Raw genomic sequence first — 17,790 nt, 5'->3', positions numbered from 1 at the left:
ATCCAAATCTGTACCGCTTCCAGGCAACGGGACATCACATCGAAGACATCACTGGGTTGGTTCGGGGTGGAGATGAAAAGCTGGGTATCATCAGCATATTGATGATACCTCACCCCGAAACCACGGATGATCTCACCCAGCGGCTTCATATAGATGTTGAACAGGAGGGGTGAGAGTACCGACCCCTGAGGCACCCCACAACTAAGGGGCCTAGGGGCTGACCTCTGCCCCCCTGCCAACACCGTCTGTGAACGGCCCGAGAGGTAGGAGGAGAACCACCGTAAAACGGTGCCTCCCACTCCCAACCCCTCAAGACGTCGCAGCAAGATACCATGGTCGATGGTATCAAAAGCCGCTGAGAGATCTAATAGGACCAGGACAGAGGAATAACCCCTATCTCGGGCCCGCCAGAGATCATCCACCAGCGCGACCAATGCCATCTCTGTGCTGTACCCGGCCTGAAACCCGATTGGTATGGATCCAGATACTCAGTTTCCTCCAGGACCAAAGGTAGCTGCTGTGCCACCACACTCTCAACAACCTTCACAAGAAAGCGAAGGTTGGAGACAGGACGAAAGTTATTTAAAATAGCTGGATCCGAGGCAGGTTTCTTGAGGAGGGGCCTTACCACCGCCTCTTTCAAGGCGGCAGGGAAGCACCCCTCACTCAAGGAAGCATTAATAACTGCATTATTAGATTATTAAAAAGCATGTTGTGTATTAATCTTTTTGGAGTTTATTATATATGAACGGACAGAATATTTATTTATTAGAATTATTACATCCCACCTTTTCAAAGAGGAGAGCAAGGTGAAATGCATAATGTTCCAGCCTCATATTTTCCATGCAACAACAGCCCTGTCACATGGGTTGGTCAAAGTAAGCATGATGATGAACCTGAAGTAATCTAGGTGTTTCCACAGGGTTGGACTAGAATTTCCCACAGTTAGGAATTTCCTGAGTCCCAGAGCTTTACTGCTATACCTCACTGGCTTTCTACTTTTCATTAATCAGATAGTTTCCACTGTCTGCCTTATATGATGCCATTTATCATTTTTTCCAAATAAAGTAATTAGAAAATTTGTGAAAACTGTAGAAGTCAGTTATGAAATTAAAAGTGTGTTTGAAACCATGGGATGCATTAAAATACAGACTGATTTATATCTGTATAAGAAAAAAATGACATGATTTATCTGTTCCTATGAGTAAAAGAGCAAATTTACACTAAACATTTTGGGCTACTCTTAAGATACAATTAGAAATTATTTCTTGCCAAGGTCAGAGCTTATATTTTTGGTAGCCAACTTTTAAAGAAGATAGCATTTATTAAGAGGAAATTGTTGCATGAATGTTACAATAATTTCAACAGTTGAACTGTTTTCTTTAGAACTTTAGAATACATTATTTGTAATGGAATGTGAAAATGGCCTTGGAAGATTTGGTGGGGGTAAGGAAGAAATGCTCACGATTTGTGAGAAACAGCAGAAAAAAGGAAGTTAGAAATTATCTGCTGTAATTTATCAGGCAATATAAAGAAAGGACCGGAAATTTGTACTTTAAAACTTTCAAGATTGATGTAATTTCTTCTTCCTCCAGCTTCTAAGGTCATTCTCTTATTCCGTTACAATATTGCATATACTGTGGGTGTAAATTCTCAACTAATGTGAATGGGGGACCAGAATCTCCTGGAAGTATTTCTGATATTTAACAGATTAGATTTTGGAACAACTTACTAATGAACAAATGAATTATTCTGATATATTGGGGGGGGGGGAAATCGAGATTAGAATATTGGCTTATTTTTCAAGGGGAACCGGAAATAACTCTGTAACAAAATGTGTGTTATTTTTCTTTATCAAGACATTTGAATAGATAAAAACTTGCACACATGTTTTGAAAGATCAGAGGGCAGTTATCTTACAAAAATATGCGAATGCTCGAATAGAAATAGAGGACTGAATATAAAACATACAGTCATGGCTGAAATTGTTGGCACCCCAGAAATTTTTCCAGAAAATCAAGTATTTCTCACGGAAAAGTATTGCAGGAACACATGTTTTGCTATACACAGGTTTATTCCCTTTGTGTGTATTGGAACACAACAAAAAAGGGAGGAAAAAAAGCAAATTGGACATAATGTCAAACAAAACTCCAAAAACAGGCTGGACAAAATTATTGGCACCCTTAACTTAATATTTGGTTGCACACCCTTTGGAAAAAATAACTGAAATCAGTTGCTTCCTATAACCATCAATAAGCTTCTTACACCTCTCACCCAGAATTTTGGACCACTCTTCCTTTGCAAACTGCTCCAGGTCTCTTATTGGAAGGGCGCCTTTTCCCAACAGCAATTTTAAGATCTGTCCACAGGTTTTCAATGGGATTCAGATCTGGACTCATTGCTGGCCACTTCAGAACTCTCCAGCGCTTTCTTGCCATCCATTTCTGGGTGCTTTTTGACGTATGTTTGGGGTCATTGTCCTGCTGGAAGACCCAAGATCTCGGACACAAACCCAGCTTTCTGACACTGGGCTCTATACAGTGCGACCCAAAATCCTTTGGTAATCCTCAGATTTCATGATGCCTTGCACACATTCAAGGCACCCAGTGCCAGAGGCAGCAAAACAACCCCAAAACATCATTGAACCTCCACCATATTTCACTGTAGGTACTGTGTTCTTTTCTTTGTAGGCCTCATTTTGTTTTCGGTAAACAGTAGAATGATGTGCTTTACCAAAAAGCTCTATCTTGGTCTCATCTGTCCACAAGACGTTTTCCCAGAAGGATTTTGGCTTACTCAAGTACATTTTGGCAAACTCTAATCTTGCTTTTTTATGTCTCTGTGTCAGCAGTGGGGTCCTCCTGGGTCTCCTGCCATAGCGTTTCATTTCATTTAAATGTCGACAGATAGTTCACGCTGACACTGATTCTCCCTGAGCCTGCAGGACAGCTTGCATTCATTTGGAACTTGTTTGGGGCTGCTTATCCACCATCCGGACTATCCTGCATTGCAACCTTTCATCAATTTTTCTCTTCTGTCCACGACCAGGGAGATTCGCTACGGTGCCATGGGTTGCAAACGTCTTGGTAATGTTGTGCACTGTGGACAAAGGCAAATCTAGATCTCTGGAGATGGACTTGTAACCTTGAGATTGTTGATATTTGTCCACAATTTTGGTTCTCAAAATCCTCAGAGAGTTCTCTTCTCTTTATTTATTTATTTATTTATTTATTTATTTATTTATTTATTTATTTATTTATTTGTTTGTTTGTTTGTTTGTTTTTATAAACCGCCCTTCTCCCGAGGGACTCGGGGAGGTGTACAGAATAAGGTAGGTATACAGAATGAACAATAGTGAAAAAAAAACAATAGTAAAAAACAAACTGGGACCCCAATTAGAGCTATCAGGCCAGGCCGGACTGCTGGAACAGGTAAGTTTTTAAGTCGCGCCGGAAGGTGAGGAGGTCGGGGGCCATCCGGATTTCGGTTGGTAAGCTGTTCCAGAGGGCTGGCGCACCCACTGAGAATGCCCTCCCCCTGGGGGCCACCAGCCGACATTTCTTGAGCGGTGGCACCCTGAGGAGGCCCTCTCTGTGGGAGCGCACAGGACGGTGGGGTGCTGACATTGGCAGAAGGTGCTCCCGTAGGTAGTCCGGACCCATGCCATGTAGGGCTTTGTATGTCATTGTTAGCACCTTGAACTTCACACGGAAGGCAACCGGAAGCCAGTGCAGCGCACGGAGGAGAGATGTGATATGGGAGTATCGGGAGGCTCCCAAGAGTGTCCGTGCCGCTGCACTTTGCACCAGTTGAAGCTTCCGAGTGGATCTCAAGGGCAGCCCCATGTAGAGAGCGTTACAGTAGTCTAGGCGAGAGGTCACAAGAGCATGGGTGACTGTACGTAAGGCATCCAGGTCCAGATAAGGCCGTAATTGGCGAACTAGTCGAACCCGTGAGAAGGCCCCCTTGGTCACAGCTCCTATGTGATCTTCCAGGGAGAGCTGCGAGTCTAGGAGGACACCCAGGTTGCGGGCCCTATCAACAGGGGGTAGTAACTCGTCCCCGATGTTAAGGGATGGGATGTTCTGAGTATCCTGGCTTGCCGGTACGTACAGCCATTCAGTCTTGTCCGGGTTCAGTTGAAGCCTGTTCCTCCCCATCCATTCCCGGACCGCTTTCAGGCAGCGGGACATCACGTCGAGGGCATCACTGATGTTGTTTGGAGTTGAGATGAAAAGCTGGGTGTCATCAGCATACTGATGGTACCCTACTCCAAAGCTGCGAATGATCTCGCCCAGCGGTTTCATGTAGATGTTGAACAGGAGAGGCGAGAGGACCGACCCCTGAGGGACTCCGCAAGCGAGAGGCCTCGGGGTCGACCTCTGTCCCCCTGCCAGCACCGACTGCGAGCGACCCTGGAGAAAGGAGGAGAACCAACGCAGAACCGTGCCTCCCACTCCCAGTCCCCTGAGGCGCCGCAGCAAGATACCATGGTCGATGGTATCGAAAGCCGCCGAGAGGTCTAATAAGACTAGGACAGAGGAATGGCCCCTGTCCCGGGCTCTCCAGAGATCATTTATCAGAGCGACCAATGCCGTCTCCGTGCTGTAGCCCGGCCTGAAGCCCGATTGGTACGGGTCTAGATAAACCGCTTCATCCAGGATCTGAGGGAGTTGGTGCGCCACCACGCTCTCAACAACCTTCGCAAGGAAGCGAAGATTGGAGACTGGACGAAAGTTATTCAAAGAGGATGGGTCCAAGGTGGGCTTCTTGAGGAGAGGTCTCACCACCGCCTCCTTCAAGGCGGTGGGGAAGTGACCCTCACTCAGAGAAGCGGAGATGACCGCCAGGAACCAGCCTCGTGTCCCCTCTCGAGCTGCATATGCCAGCCAGGAAGGGCACGGGTCCAGTAAGCATGTGGAGGAGCTCAACCTCCTCATAATCCTGTCCACTTCCTTAGGAGTCACAGGATCAAATTCCTCCCAGATGACGTCGACAAGACTGTCCATGCCTTGTTCTTCCAGCTCAGCCCAGTTGGAGTCCAGGCCGGTTCGAATCCGAGCAATTTTATCCAGCAGATATTGACCGAATTCCTCGGCTCGACCCTGCAAGGGTTCCTCCCTCACCTCTTGGTTCAGTAGGGAGCGAGTCACCCTGAACAAGGCAGCCGGGCGATTATCTGCGGACGCGATGAGGGTGGAAAAGTAGTTGGATTTTGCCACCCTTATCGCAGCGAGATAAGACCTGGTGAGGATTCTTAATCGCAATCGGTCGGATTCGGATCGACTGGATCTCCAACGGCTCTCTAGGCCCCGTCTCCGACGCTTCATCTCCCGGAGCTCTGCGGTGAACCATGGGGCTCGCTGGGATCTGCGCCGGGTCAGAGGCCGCAAGGGTACAACTCGGTCCAGAGCCTCCGTGGCTGCCTTTTCCCAGGCTTCCACTAAGGCATCCGCCGAGCTGTGAGCAGGGAGTGCATGTGCGTCCCCAAGCGCTGCCTGGAACCTATCAGGGTCCATTAGGCGCCTAGGGCGGTACCATCTGGTTGGCACCGCGCACCCACGGCGGGGGGTGGCAAAGGGGAAGTCTAGCCGCAGGAGGTGATGATCGGTCCATGACAGGGGCGTAACAGTCGTGGCACCCCCACCGATATCATCGCGCCACCGTCCGGACAAGAACACCAAGTCTGGGGTGTGGCCTCTCTCATGAGTCGGTCCAGAAATTATTTGCGACAGGTCCATGGCCGCCATGGAAGCCATGAACTCCCGAGCCAGATCGGACGATCCTCCCAGGGACAGTAGGTTAAAGTCGCCCAAGACCATGAGTTTTGGGAATTCAACCACCAACCCTGAGAGGATATCGAGTAGCTCGGGCAGGGCTGCCGCTGCACGATTAGGTGGTAGGTATGCCAGCAGCAGGCCCAACTGCGCCCCCGGGCCGTATCTCAGTAGGAGAGACTCACACCCGACCATCTGAGGGATGGTGGTCTCTCGCGGGCTAAGGGATTCCCTGATGATAACTGCCACTCCCCCGCCCCTCCCATGGGTCCGAGGCTGGTGCAGCACCTGGAAACCTGGCGGGCAGAGGTCAACCAGAGGGACACCACCCTCTGGGCCCAGCCAGGTTTCCGTGATGCAAGCCAGGTCCGCGTGCTCGCTCTCCACTAGGTCACGAACAAGGTGTGCCTTGTTAGCTACGGACCTGGCATTCAGGTAGACCAGCCTTAGCATAGGAGGCTGCACACCTTCGCTCCCGGGTCCTCCGGGGAAGTACAGAGGGTCAGAGCGTCTCACCGCTTGTACAGAGCGGAGATGACACTCCCGGTGACGATATGGCCCTCTGTTTGTGCACCTTCTGCCGTTCCCCACCATCCTGGGAATAGGATGTTCGTCAGTACGCCATTGGTTATTGTCGGTGACTGGTCCTCGTTTCTCACCATCGCGAATGGTCGTAGGCCTGGCCTGCGTTATGGTAGCCGGAAGGCCTGCCTTCCCCGAGCAGCCATACTCTTTTCCCGCCCCCCTCCCTAACCCGACAAAAAACTTAACAAGAAACTTAACCAGGGGCCTCTTGTTGGTCTTGTGATGGAGGCCCCTGACCCTGCCTGGCCATCTCTCAGAGGCCCAATGGTCGGGCCCGTCATCGAGGTTTGATGTATTGAAGGCAGGACGAACCCAGGAGAGGGGGGAACTCCTGAGGGCGAGTAGATCTATGCTAGAATATTGAAGAAGCATAGGGAGCATTGGGGAGCATTGGGAAGGCGGTCCCCTGGGTGGAGCATTAGAAGGAGGGTCTAGTCGGGTAGGTGGGTATCTGGACCGTCATCCAACCACTGCCACTTGGTTGGGTGAACCCCAGAAGCAGGCCACTCCCCATCCTCGCACGAAGGGTTGTGATTCTGCTTCTGGGGGTGGTCCAGGACCCACTCTGGGTGAAGCATACCCCATAGAGCTCTCACCTCTATGGGGCTGCAGGTGTAGGACAGGCCACTCTGCCACCGTGGCTTACACCCAGGCCCATCATGTCCTGTGGGGCGAGGGAGGGCAGGGGGTTCGGAGCTGGTGGAGGCCAGATGTTGATGGCCTCGGTTGTCTAGTCGCCGTCATCTCCAACGGTCAGCTGCATCCTGGCGTCTTTAGGGGTGTCCATGCTGTTGTCCATGCTTCGTGTGGCACACACAGACACACAATGCAAAGACTAAGTGAACTTCTCTCCTTTTTATCTGCTTTCAGGTGTGATTTTTATATTGCCCACACCTTTTACTTGCCCCAGGTGAGTTTAAAGGAGCATCACATGCTTGAAACAATCTTATTTATCCACAATTTTGAAAGGGTGCCAATAATTTTGTCCAGCCCATTTTTGGAGTTTTGTTTGACATTATGTCCAATTTGCTTTTTTTCCTTCCTTTTTTGTTGTGTTCCAATACACACAAAGGGAATAAACCTGTGTATAGCAAAACATGTGTTCCTGCAATACTTTTCTGTGAGAAATACTTGATTTTCTGGAAAAAATTCTGGGGTACCAGCAATTTCGGCCATGACTGTATCAACATAGAAGGCGGATACATTTAAGTCAAGACCTCTTTGAATAGCCCTTGAATAATAGCTGCTTTGTCATCTTCTTTGATGTAGCCTCTGCATGTAAATTCTTAGTGTAAAGCATAGACAGAAACCAGATATTTAGGCTAAAGCTTTCATTAGTCCCAGTGAACTGAGGAATGGTTAGGATTCTTGAAACGTTAACCAATAGATTTGGAGGGCCACTGTGAGCTCCAGAAAAATCTACACTATATGGTTTCAAATACATGTTTCAGGAATGAATTTAATTTTTCTAGGTTGTATATTTTGATTTCAGCTAGAAATGAGTGTGATGGAATGGTAGCAATATGCAGTTTTCTGCATTGCTGAGACCAAATGGTGTTGGTAGGATTAAAAAGGTAAAGGTTCCCCCGCACATGCGTGCTAGTCGTTTCCGACTCTAGGGGCCGGTGCTCATCTCCGTTTCAAAGCCGAAGAGCCAGCGCTTGTCCGAGGACGTCTCCGTGGTCATGTGGCCGGCATGACTAGACGCCAAAGGCGCACGGAACGCTGTTACCTTCCCAAAGTGGTCCCTATTTTTCTACTTGCATTTTTACGTGCTTTCGAACTGCTAGGATTAGATAAATTTAAATACTATTTAATGCTGTTTCCACAATCAGCTTTTTGTGGATTTGGATGTGTTTAGTATATTCTATAGTCTTTGTTTTATTTCTCCAGAACCTGATTTGAAAAAGCGGATTCGTGTTCATTTACTCAATGCCCATGGTCTAGATGAAGCTGGTATCGATGGGGGTGGAATATTCCGAGAATTTTTGAACGAACTACTTAAATCAGGATTTAACCCTAACCAGGGTTTTTTTAAGACCACTAATGAAGGACTGCTTTATCCAAATCCTGCTGCACAAATGCTGGTTGGAGGTTCTTATGCACGGCACTATTACTTTCTTGGGCGGATGCTTGGAAAGGTAAATAAATGCATGAATATATAAATTACTTGAATTCCCCAAAACACACACAGGGGTTATGTCAAGATTTAGTAGAATAATCTGAGTGACACAAGAAGGTTTGTATATATTTCTACTTTTCTTTCAAAATATATACATAGATTTTTATATTTATCTGCTGTGCTTTACCTCTCTGACGGTTATTACCTCTGAAACGGATTCATAATATTTTGCAGCAAGCAGAAGGGATATGCAAAAGAAACAGGAATCAGTTTTTAAAGGGCTGAGTTACATGCTAGCATTTATATCCGTTGGCCTGACTTTTCTCGGGTAACTACGCTTTTTGCTAGCACTTGGAATGCTGTGTTACTATCCAAGAAACAAATAGATAAAAAAAAAGTCATAGACTCTGTGAAAAGTGTTAAAATGGGAAAGGTACAGGTACAGGCATAACTGGAGAAATATTAAAATATGGGTATAGTTTGTAGATGGAGTAACTGTACAACTTGTTTAGCATGTTCAGAGTCTGTATCTGTGTCTAATAATTTTGTTAGTAGTTAAAGCATCAGAGTAGAAACCAAGAGACCTTGAGAAATCCTCCCTCCTTACCCACAAAGCCCAGCTGGGAGGCCTTGGGACGGTCTTACTCTCATTATCTCAAGATTCTATTTATTTTTATATTTCTATTCCTGTTGTATTTACAGCAAAATGGTGCATATCATACATCCACACAAGAATATGAAAGATGACAATAAGCAATACAGGAAACACCACCTGTGAATCAGAAAAAGAAATAACCGCAATACAGCTTAGCGATAAAGTGTATTTTTTTACCCTTTTTAATGATAAGCAAGACAAAAATATACAGTTACAAAAATCTATACCTTTATCAGTAAAATTTTGATTTAAAAGTACCTGTTTTACAGTTGTGGTTACTCTATTTATCTATTAAATTTGTTAACCTCCAAATGAGCAGTGTACACTTTAAGATACTGTAGACCTTGCAGGAGAGAAGCCATATTGGTCGGTGGTGGCAAAATATCAGAAGGTATTTTGTAGCATGCTTATTCCAATTAATGTGTTCTAGTTGTTTTTATCTTGTCTATTTTGGGCTTACATTTGTTTGAATCATGTAAGTGTGCGATGGGCCTCTATATAAATCAAACAAAAATAACCCATCATGTTTGTTACATTGGTGTCACTTACGCACCATTCAGGTGCACATTCACACATTTCTATAAGTGATCGGGAAAGGTGAAAAATAGGGGGGGGGGGGCATACTTCCATACTCTGTAAATACATTTATGCAGAATCAAGGACATTTGCCTAGGTGTTATCTTTTTAAACAGAAAACTTTTGTCTGATTGAGATAAACTGAATCACACACTAAACCTTGACATGAAAAGAACTTCTGGTCGCTCAGAAGGTAGAAAAGTTTTGCAGTGTGTACTCTGTGCTTATGAGGGGATAGAATGATGGTGTTATCTAATAATTAGCTATATCCAAGTGCAGAAACATCTATTAAGTGGCATTCAGCAAGAAGATAAGGCACGTTCTTATTGTTCAATCCACACCTTATTTTTCAGTCCCTGTCCAAATTGTGACTTTAGTTGAATAATTATTCATCCATTTATGAAAATGCTTCCATTGCATCCATTTGCAAACTATTTCTAAGGTGATCCAGTATGTTATTAAAAGTCCTTGTGTGAATGTGGCCCATGTTATAAAAGAAGTGTTAGATTCAAGCAGTTTCTCACTCATAAGCCAAAAGAACTGTGTTTATGTTACAGCACTATGAAAGTGGAATATATTAAAATTGAATAATTTACGTATATTTTACGTTTAGATAATCTAAGGGCAATTATCAAGTATGTTTTAAGCAATCGTGTTATGTTAATAAAATTAGGTTCCCATTTTAATCCAGGGTCAGGTTTGGCATGCTATTCTTATATTTTGATCTCGTTTAGTCTTGACTTTGCATACAGGTGGTCCCCGACTTAAAACAGTTCATTAATAACCTTCAAAGGTACAACAGTACTGAAAAAAAGTGACTTACGACCGTTTTTCACATTTATGACTGTTACAGCATGTCCATGGTCATGTGATCAAAATTTAGATGTTTGGAACTGGCATGTACTAATGACGGTTGCAGTGTCCTGAGGTCATGTGATCACTTTTTGTGACCTTCTCACAAGCAAAGTCAGTGGGAAGCCAGATTCAATTAACAACTGTGTTGCTAACTTAATAGCTGCAGTGATTCACTTCACAACAGTAGCAAAAAGTGTTGTAAAATGGAGGAAAACGTACTTAACAACTGTTTTGCTTAGCAACAGTAATTTTGGGTTCAGTTGTGGTCATAATTTGAGGACTACTTCTACTATGTATATCGTTTATTTTGCCATTTTTTTTGTAAAAGCATTAGAACTCCTACAGCTTTTAAGAACTTCCTAATAGGCAAAAACAGACTTCTTACTCTAATACAGGGGTCGGCAACCTTGGCTCTTTTATGACTCGTGGATTTCAACTCCCAGAATTCCTGAGCCAGCTATGCTGGCTCAGGAATTCTGGGAGTTGAAGTCCACGAGTCATAAAAGAGCCGAGGTTGCCGACCCCTGCTCTAATACTAATATTTCATAATGGAAATAAAACATGATGATTTTTTAATATAACTCTCAAATAAGAGGCGTCATTTAGATAAACCCAATGGGCAATAGAAATGTTAATATATTTTCAGCAAGTAAACCTTCTGAGCTTGGTCTTTCAGTTGTAAAAGCTGTGCTAACTTTTTCTCATCTAAATTACCTATCAAAGACACCTTTTTAAAGTTCAAAACTCCTCATGTTAAAAATCTAAAAAATGTAACTATCTTGTTTCACTTATTTACTAGAAATGCCTGTTTTAATTACAGAAAGCACTCTTTGTGTAATACTCATAAATCACTCCTGATTTACAAAACTGGCTAATATTCAGAAAGGTGAAAACTCAGTAATATGCAACACATTTTAATTAACTCTAATAGAAATTTATTTATTTTTAAATTCAACTAATCCTTTCCTTGATGGTAGATTCTTTCATATAACCAATTATCTTTTCATTACAAATGACTAAACTTACTATCAGCATTTGTAAGTATGTGTCCAGCATTAAAACACTGCTAAAAGTGTGGTATTTTAACACTAAATCTTTGAGAGTGAAAAGATTCTATTGATTGATTGTGATATTTATTGGGTCATAATGTATTTAAATTTTCTTTAATGCATATGTTAGCGATTGTTTACTGTGATAAAGTGCAGAAAGGTCTCTGTGAGCAATTCTGCATGGAAAGAATTACCTCATGTCAATGGTCACTTCTCAATTAAAAGTTCCATTAGCAGATGATTCCAGCTTCTGGTTTGTGTACTGATTGTATTTTATAGCTCCTAAATCAGGCTGCCTAGACAGGGAATAAATAAACAGTTAAAGTATGTGGTAATGGCATCCTGATCTTTTTTCTTTTTTTCTTTTTTCTTTGGAAACACCTAGGTCCATTTAAGCCAATTAAGTTCAGAATATTTACTGAAATAAAAAATTGTAGCATTTGAACTCTTACTGAAAATGAGTACTTTGCTAATTTGAGGATATTGATCCAGCTTGATACCTGTCTTCCTTGTTTAGATTAATGGTACTAACCTTCACACAGCTTTAAAAAATATTTGTTTCACAGAGGTATATATTTATTCTGGTAATTTCCTTTCAAGAACTTCTCTAATTCTGCATGAGTAAGAATTCTTCTGCAGAGATTAATTCTAGAATTCTACTGCTGTATCACTATATAGTTATGGTCAATACACCTGACAGTACTGTTCTCAGCTACTATAACACAGGTGTCCCAAGTTCTAAAATAACATCTGTGGGTATTTGCACCTTCTAGATGTACATCTGAGAGGAAGATGAATTGCGGGATTTGATGTTAGTCTTCTCCAAACTGGTCCCTTCCAGATTAATAATAATAATAATAATAATAATAATAATAATAATAATAATAATAATAATAATAATAATAATAATTAGAAGAAGAAGTAGTAGTAGTTGGAAGGGACCTTAGAGGTCATTTAGTCCAACCCCCTGCTCAGGCAGGAAACCTTATACCATTTCAGGCAAATGGCTGTCCAGTCTCTTCTTAAAAACCTCCAGTGTTGGAGCATTCACCACCTCTGGAGGCAGGTTGTTCCACTGGTTAATTGTTCTAAATGTCAGGAAGTTTCTCCTTAGTGCTAGGTTGCTTCTCTCCTTGACTAGTTTCCATCCGTTGCTTCTTGTCCTGCTTTCAGGTGCTTTGGAGAATAGCTTGACTCCCTCTTCTTTGTGGCAGCCCCTTAGATATTGGAACACTGCTATCATGTCACCCCTCACCCTTCTCTTTGTTAAACTACACATACCCAATTCCAGCAACCGTTCCCTATATGTTTTAGCCTCCAGCCCCCTAATCATCTTTGTTGCTCTTCTCTGTACCCTTTCTAGAGTCTCGACATCTTTTTTACATCGTGGTGACCAAAACTGGATGCAGTATTCCAGGTGTGGCCTTACCAAAGCATTGTAAAGTAGTATTAGTACTTCACTTGATCTTGATTCTATCCCTCTGTTAATGCAGCCTAGCACTGTGTTGGCTTTTTTGGCAGCTGCAGCACACTGCTGGCTTATATTGAAGTGATTGTCCACTAGGACTCCGAGATCCCTCTCACAGTTACTACTATCGAGCAAGGTACCACCTATACTATACCTGTGCATTTGATTTTTCCTGCCTAAATGTAGAACCTTACTTTTTTCACCATTGAATTTCATTTTGTTAGATAGTGCCCAGTGTTCGAGTCTGTCCAGATCCTTCTGTATCTTAAGCCTATCTTCTGGAGTATTGGCTATTCCTGCCAGCTTGGTGTCGTCTGCAAATTTGATGAGTTCCCCATCTATCCCCTCATCCAAATCGTTAATGAAGATATTGAAGAGCAGTGGGCCCAGAACAGAGCCCTGGGGCACCCCACTACACACTTCCTTCCATGTAGATGTAGTTCCATTGAGGACCACACGCTGAGTACGGCCTGTCAGCCAGCTACGAATCCATCTGGTGGTGATGCTATCTAACTCACATTTTTCTATCTTATCAAGTAGTAGGTTGTCATCTACTTTATCAAATGCCTTACTGAAGTCCAAGTAAATTAAATCTACACCATTCCTCTGGTCCACTAGTATTGTCACTTGGTCAAAGAATGCAATAAGTTTTATCTGGCACGATCTGTTTTTGACAAACCCATGTTGACTTTTAGTGATGACTTTGTTTGCATCAAGGTGTTCGCTGATTTGTTGTTTGATTATCTTTTTCAGAATCTTCCCAGGTATTGAGGTCAGGCTGATAGGTCTGTAGTTTCCAGGATCTATTTTTTTGCCTTTTTTGAAGATGGGAACTACATCAGCTCTCTTCCAGTCCTCTGGTAGTTCCCCAGTGCTCCAGGATCTATGAAAAATATAGTTCAGTGGTTCTGAGATCACGTCTGCCAGTTCCTTGAGAACCTTGGGGTGTAATCCATCTGTTCCTGGTGATTTGAACTCATCTAGGCTGGACAGGTGCTCACTTACCATTTTTTTGCCTATCTTAACTTGCATTTCTATTCTGTTTTTTATGGCCCTGGTTTTGGTAGGTTGGACTGTTTTTCCCCTATGTGTAAAGACAGATGCAAAAAACGAGTTAAATAGTTCTGCTTTCTCGCTATTGCTTGTCACCTCCTTGCCACTTTCACCCACTAATGGACCAATCATTTCCTTAACTTTTTTCTTGTTTTTTATATGTTGAAAGAAGCATTTTTTGTCATTTTTGACTTTGGTCACAAGCCTTAGTTCATTTTGAGCCTTAGCTTTCCTCACTTCATATTTGCAGGCACGGGCTATTTGCTGATATTCTGACTTAGTTATGTGCCCCTCTTTCCAATTCTTATACTTGTCCTTTTTATCTTTCAATTTATCAGAGAGTTCTTTATGCAGCCATGCTGGTTTCTTTTGAGAGCTATTATTTTTCTTCTTTGTTGGTATTGTACTAGACTGGGCCTTTATTATCTCACTTTTCAAAATTTCCCAAGCTTCTTGAGTTGTTTTCCCCTTTAGGATTCTCATCCATGGAATTCTTCCCAAGGTCTCTCTAAGTTTATTGAAATTAGCTCTTTTAAAGTCCAAGACTCTAGTTTGGCTGTGTTCTATTGCTTGTGCCTCCAGAATGTTGAATTCCAACATTGCATGATCACTTCCCCCCAAGGTTCCTGTGGCTTCGGCACCTTCTATCATTTCATCTCTGTTTGTGAGAATTAAATCCAATATGGCTAATCCCCTAGTTCCCTTCTCTACTTTTTGGGAGAGAAAGTTGTCTGCTAGGTTTGACAGGAATCTGTTTGATCTTCCACTTGGTGCTGAGTTTGTCTCCCAGTTGATATCAGGGTAATTAAAGTCCCCCATTACTATTGTGATGTGCTTCTTACATACCTTAGTTAGCTGACTAGCAAAAAGTTCATCTATTTCCTCTGCTTGGTTGGGCGGCCTATAGTATACACCTATGGCAATGTCATTCCCTCCCCCCTTTTATATTGACCCAAATGCATTCAGGTTTACAGTTTTCGTCATTGTTGTGCTCTATTTCTGTAGAGATAAAGTTATTTCTTATATATAGAGCAACTCCACCTCCTCTTTTGTTTAGTCTGTTTCTTTTAAATAGTTTAAATCCCTCTAGCTGTGTGTTCCATTGGTAGGTTTCGTCCCACCATGTTTCCGTAATGGCAACAATGTATGTATTGGACAAGGACTCTCATTATTCCTTGCTCAGCTGCAGACAACAAATTGAGCAAATAGAGATGGCACAGCAGCTAATATAGATAGTCCTCAATTTAGGACTAGTCAATGACCATTCAGAATGATAACAAACCTCCTTATAACAAACATATGACCTACTTTCGGAGTTGTGATGGACACACACATAGAAGGAAGAATGGATTCAACTAATGATCATGGAGTTGACTTAACAAGCATCATAAAAGTGGTCACAACCTGAATCTAGTCACATGCCTCAACTTGCAGCTGAAATTCCAATCTCAATTCTGGTCATAAATCAAGGATTAACTGTAGTTGAGGTTTGTTTTGATTGTTATGGAACCATTTTACCATTAGTGTTGAATATTTTTCAGTGTAATGGAAGCAAACTTGGTGAAAAGAGAGCAGGGGCTCAAAGCAATCAGTTACAGGTAATCCTTGCCTTACAACAATTTGTAAGTAAAATTGCATTAAAAATGATGACTTTTTCACACTGATGACCATTGCAGCAACCCCATGGTCATGTGATCAAAATCCAGATGCTTAGCAAATGACTCACATTTATGATGGTTGCAGTGATGCAGGGCCATGTGATCACCTTTTACAACCTTCTGACAAAGTCAGTGGGGAAGCCGGTTTCACTTAACCACCTTGTTGCTAATTTAACAAATACAGTGATTCACTTAACAACTGTGGCAAGAAAGATCATAAACTGGAGCAAAAATCAATTCACTGTCTTGCTTAGCAATAGAAACGTTGGGCTTAATTGTCATAAGTTGAGGACTATCTAATGTTGCTAATAATACAGGTAGCTCTTGATTTATGGCCACAATTGAGCCTAATATTTCCATTATAAGCAAGTTAGTTGTTAAATAAGTTACATTTCATTTTACAATCGTTTTGCCACAGTTGTTAAGTGAATCATGTGATTGTTAAGCAAATCTGGCTTACCTCATTGACTGCTTATTACAAGCTGGCTGGTGATCATGTGACCTCAGGACATTGAAACCATCATAAACACATGTCAGTTTTCAAGTGTCTGAATCTTGATCACATCACCGTGGGCCTGCTTGAATGGTCATAAGTGTGAGAACCAACCATAAGTTGCTTTTTCCTATGACATTGTGACTTTGAATGGTCACTAAATGAATGGCTGTAAAACAAGGACTACCATATACAGGTAGTCATTGACTTACAACCATAATTCAGCCCAAAATTTATGTTGCTAAGTGAAAAATGTGTTTTCCCCATTTTATGACCTTTCTTGCCATAGTTGTTAAGTGAATCCCTGCAGTTAAGTTCGTAACATAGTTGTTAAGTGAATCTGACTTCTCCATTGACTTTGCTTGTCAGAAGGTCGCAAAATCTGATCACATGACCTCAGGACACTGCAAATGTCATAAATATCAACCAGTTAAGCACCCAAATTTAAATCGTGTGACCACAGGGATGCTGCAACCATCATAAGTGTGAAAAATGGTCATAATTTACTTTTTTCAGTGCCATTATAATTTCTAATGGTCACTAAACTGTTCTCAGTTGAGGACTACCTGTATTTATCATAATGGAAATATCAGGTTATTCTTATTTTTCGTTTACATGTTGAGTAATTTTTGTTTTACGTAAGGCAACAAATGCATTTTCTCTTTTTGCTAGAGTGTGGTATATCAGAGCAAGTTGGGTTTGGGTGTTGTTATTTCTTAAATAGGTGGTTTTGTTATTTTGAAAATGGTAAAGATTAAAGTGAACCTGGTGTGAGCAAAGCTTACATTCTAACTTTTTGTGCCTCGTCTTTTGGGAATATGAGTAGTTTGCTGTGAAATGTGTGTGTACTTTAATATTTGTTATCCAGTAAAAATATTTTTAAAAACAGAATAAGGAAACTCAGTTTTCTTAATCTGAATTTTATGTAGGAGAACTCTACTTTTGCTATAATTAGAAAGCTTTTCTTGGCATATCTGGCACAGCTACACTTTGTTGTCTTGCAGTTGAAGAGATTTTAACTTTGTAGATAATTTTGCTTGCTCTACTATGACCTTAGTATTCTTTTTATATTCTTTCTGTTTGGTTATATAAAAAAGTGTCTTCGGCATTCTCTCATGATAGCATTCATTTTTATACTTTCAGCTTGCCTAGTATGTAGGAATTAGGGAGCTTTGATCTGTTTTATATAAGATTTAGCTTTCAAAATAAAAAGATTGATTCACAATCAACTCCTTAAGGTTGTAGAATTGGTCTCCCCTCTCCTTCACCTCCTTCCAGCAATGCTCTCTCAGTCACTAAAAATGATGGATCAAGAGGAAGTACAGGTAGTGCTCCACTTACAACATTTCATTTAGTGACCATTGAAAGTTACAATGGCACTGGAAAAAGTGACTTATGAACGTTTTTTTTTTTTGCAATTATGACCTTTGCAGGATCCCTTTGATCATGTGATCAAAATTCAGATGCTTGACCACTGGTTCATATTTACAACTGTTGCA

The 17,790-nt window shown here is 42.2% G+C and overlaps 1 protein-coding gene across 2 annotated transcripts in view; it reads left to right on the top strand.

The window, feature by feature from the left end:
* The window catches only part of UBE3C (ubiquitin protein ligase E3C), a 77,341-nt gene that overhangs the window by 38,974 nt on the left and 20,577 nt on the right, over window positions 1–17,790 (top strand). For both annotated transcript variants that reach the window (XM_083376708.1, XM_083376707.1), the window contains exon 18: window positions 8,256–8,503. In XM_083376708.1, coding sequence (XP_083232834.1) covers window positions 8,256–8,503 — 248 coding nt within the window. The remainder of the gene's footprint in view (window positions 1–8,255; window positions 8,504–17,790) is intronic.

This window comes from Vipera ursinii (assembly GCF_947247035.1).
Source record: "Vipera ursinii genome assembly, chromosome: Z".
Classification (NCBI taxonomy): domain Eukaryota; kingdom Metazoa; phylum Chordata; class Lepidosauria; order Squamata; family Viperidae; genus Vipera; species Vipera ursinii.
The sequence above is the reverse complement of the archived record's forward strand: the minus strand, read 5'-3'. Positions and strand labels throughout refer to the sequence as shown.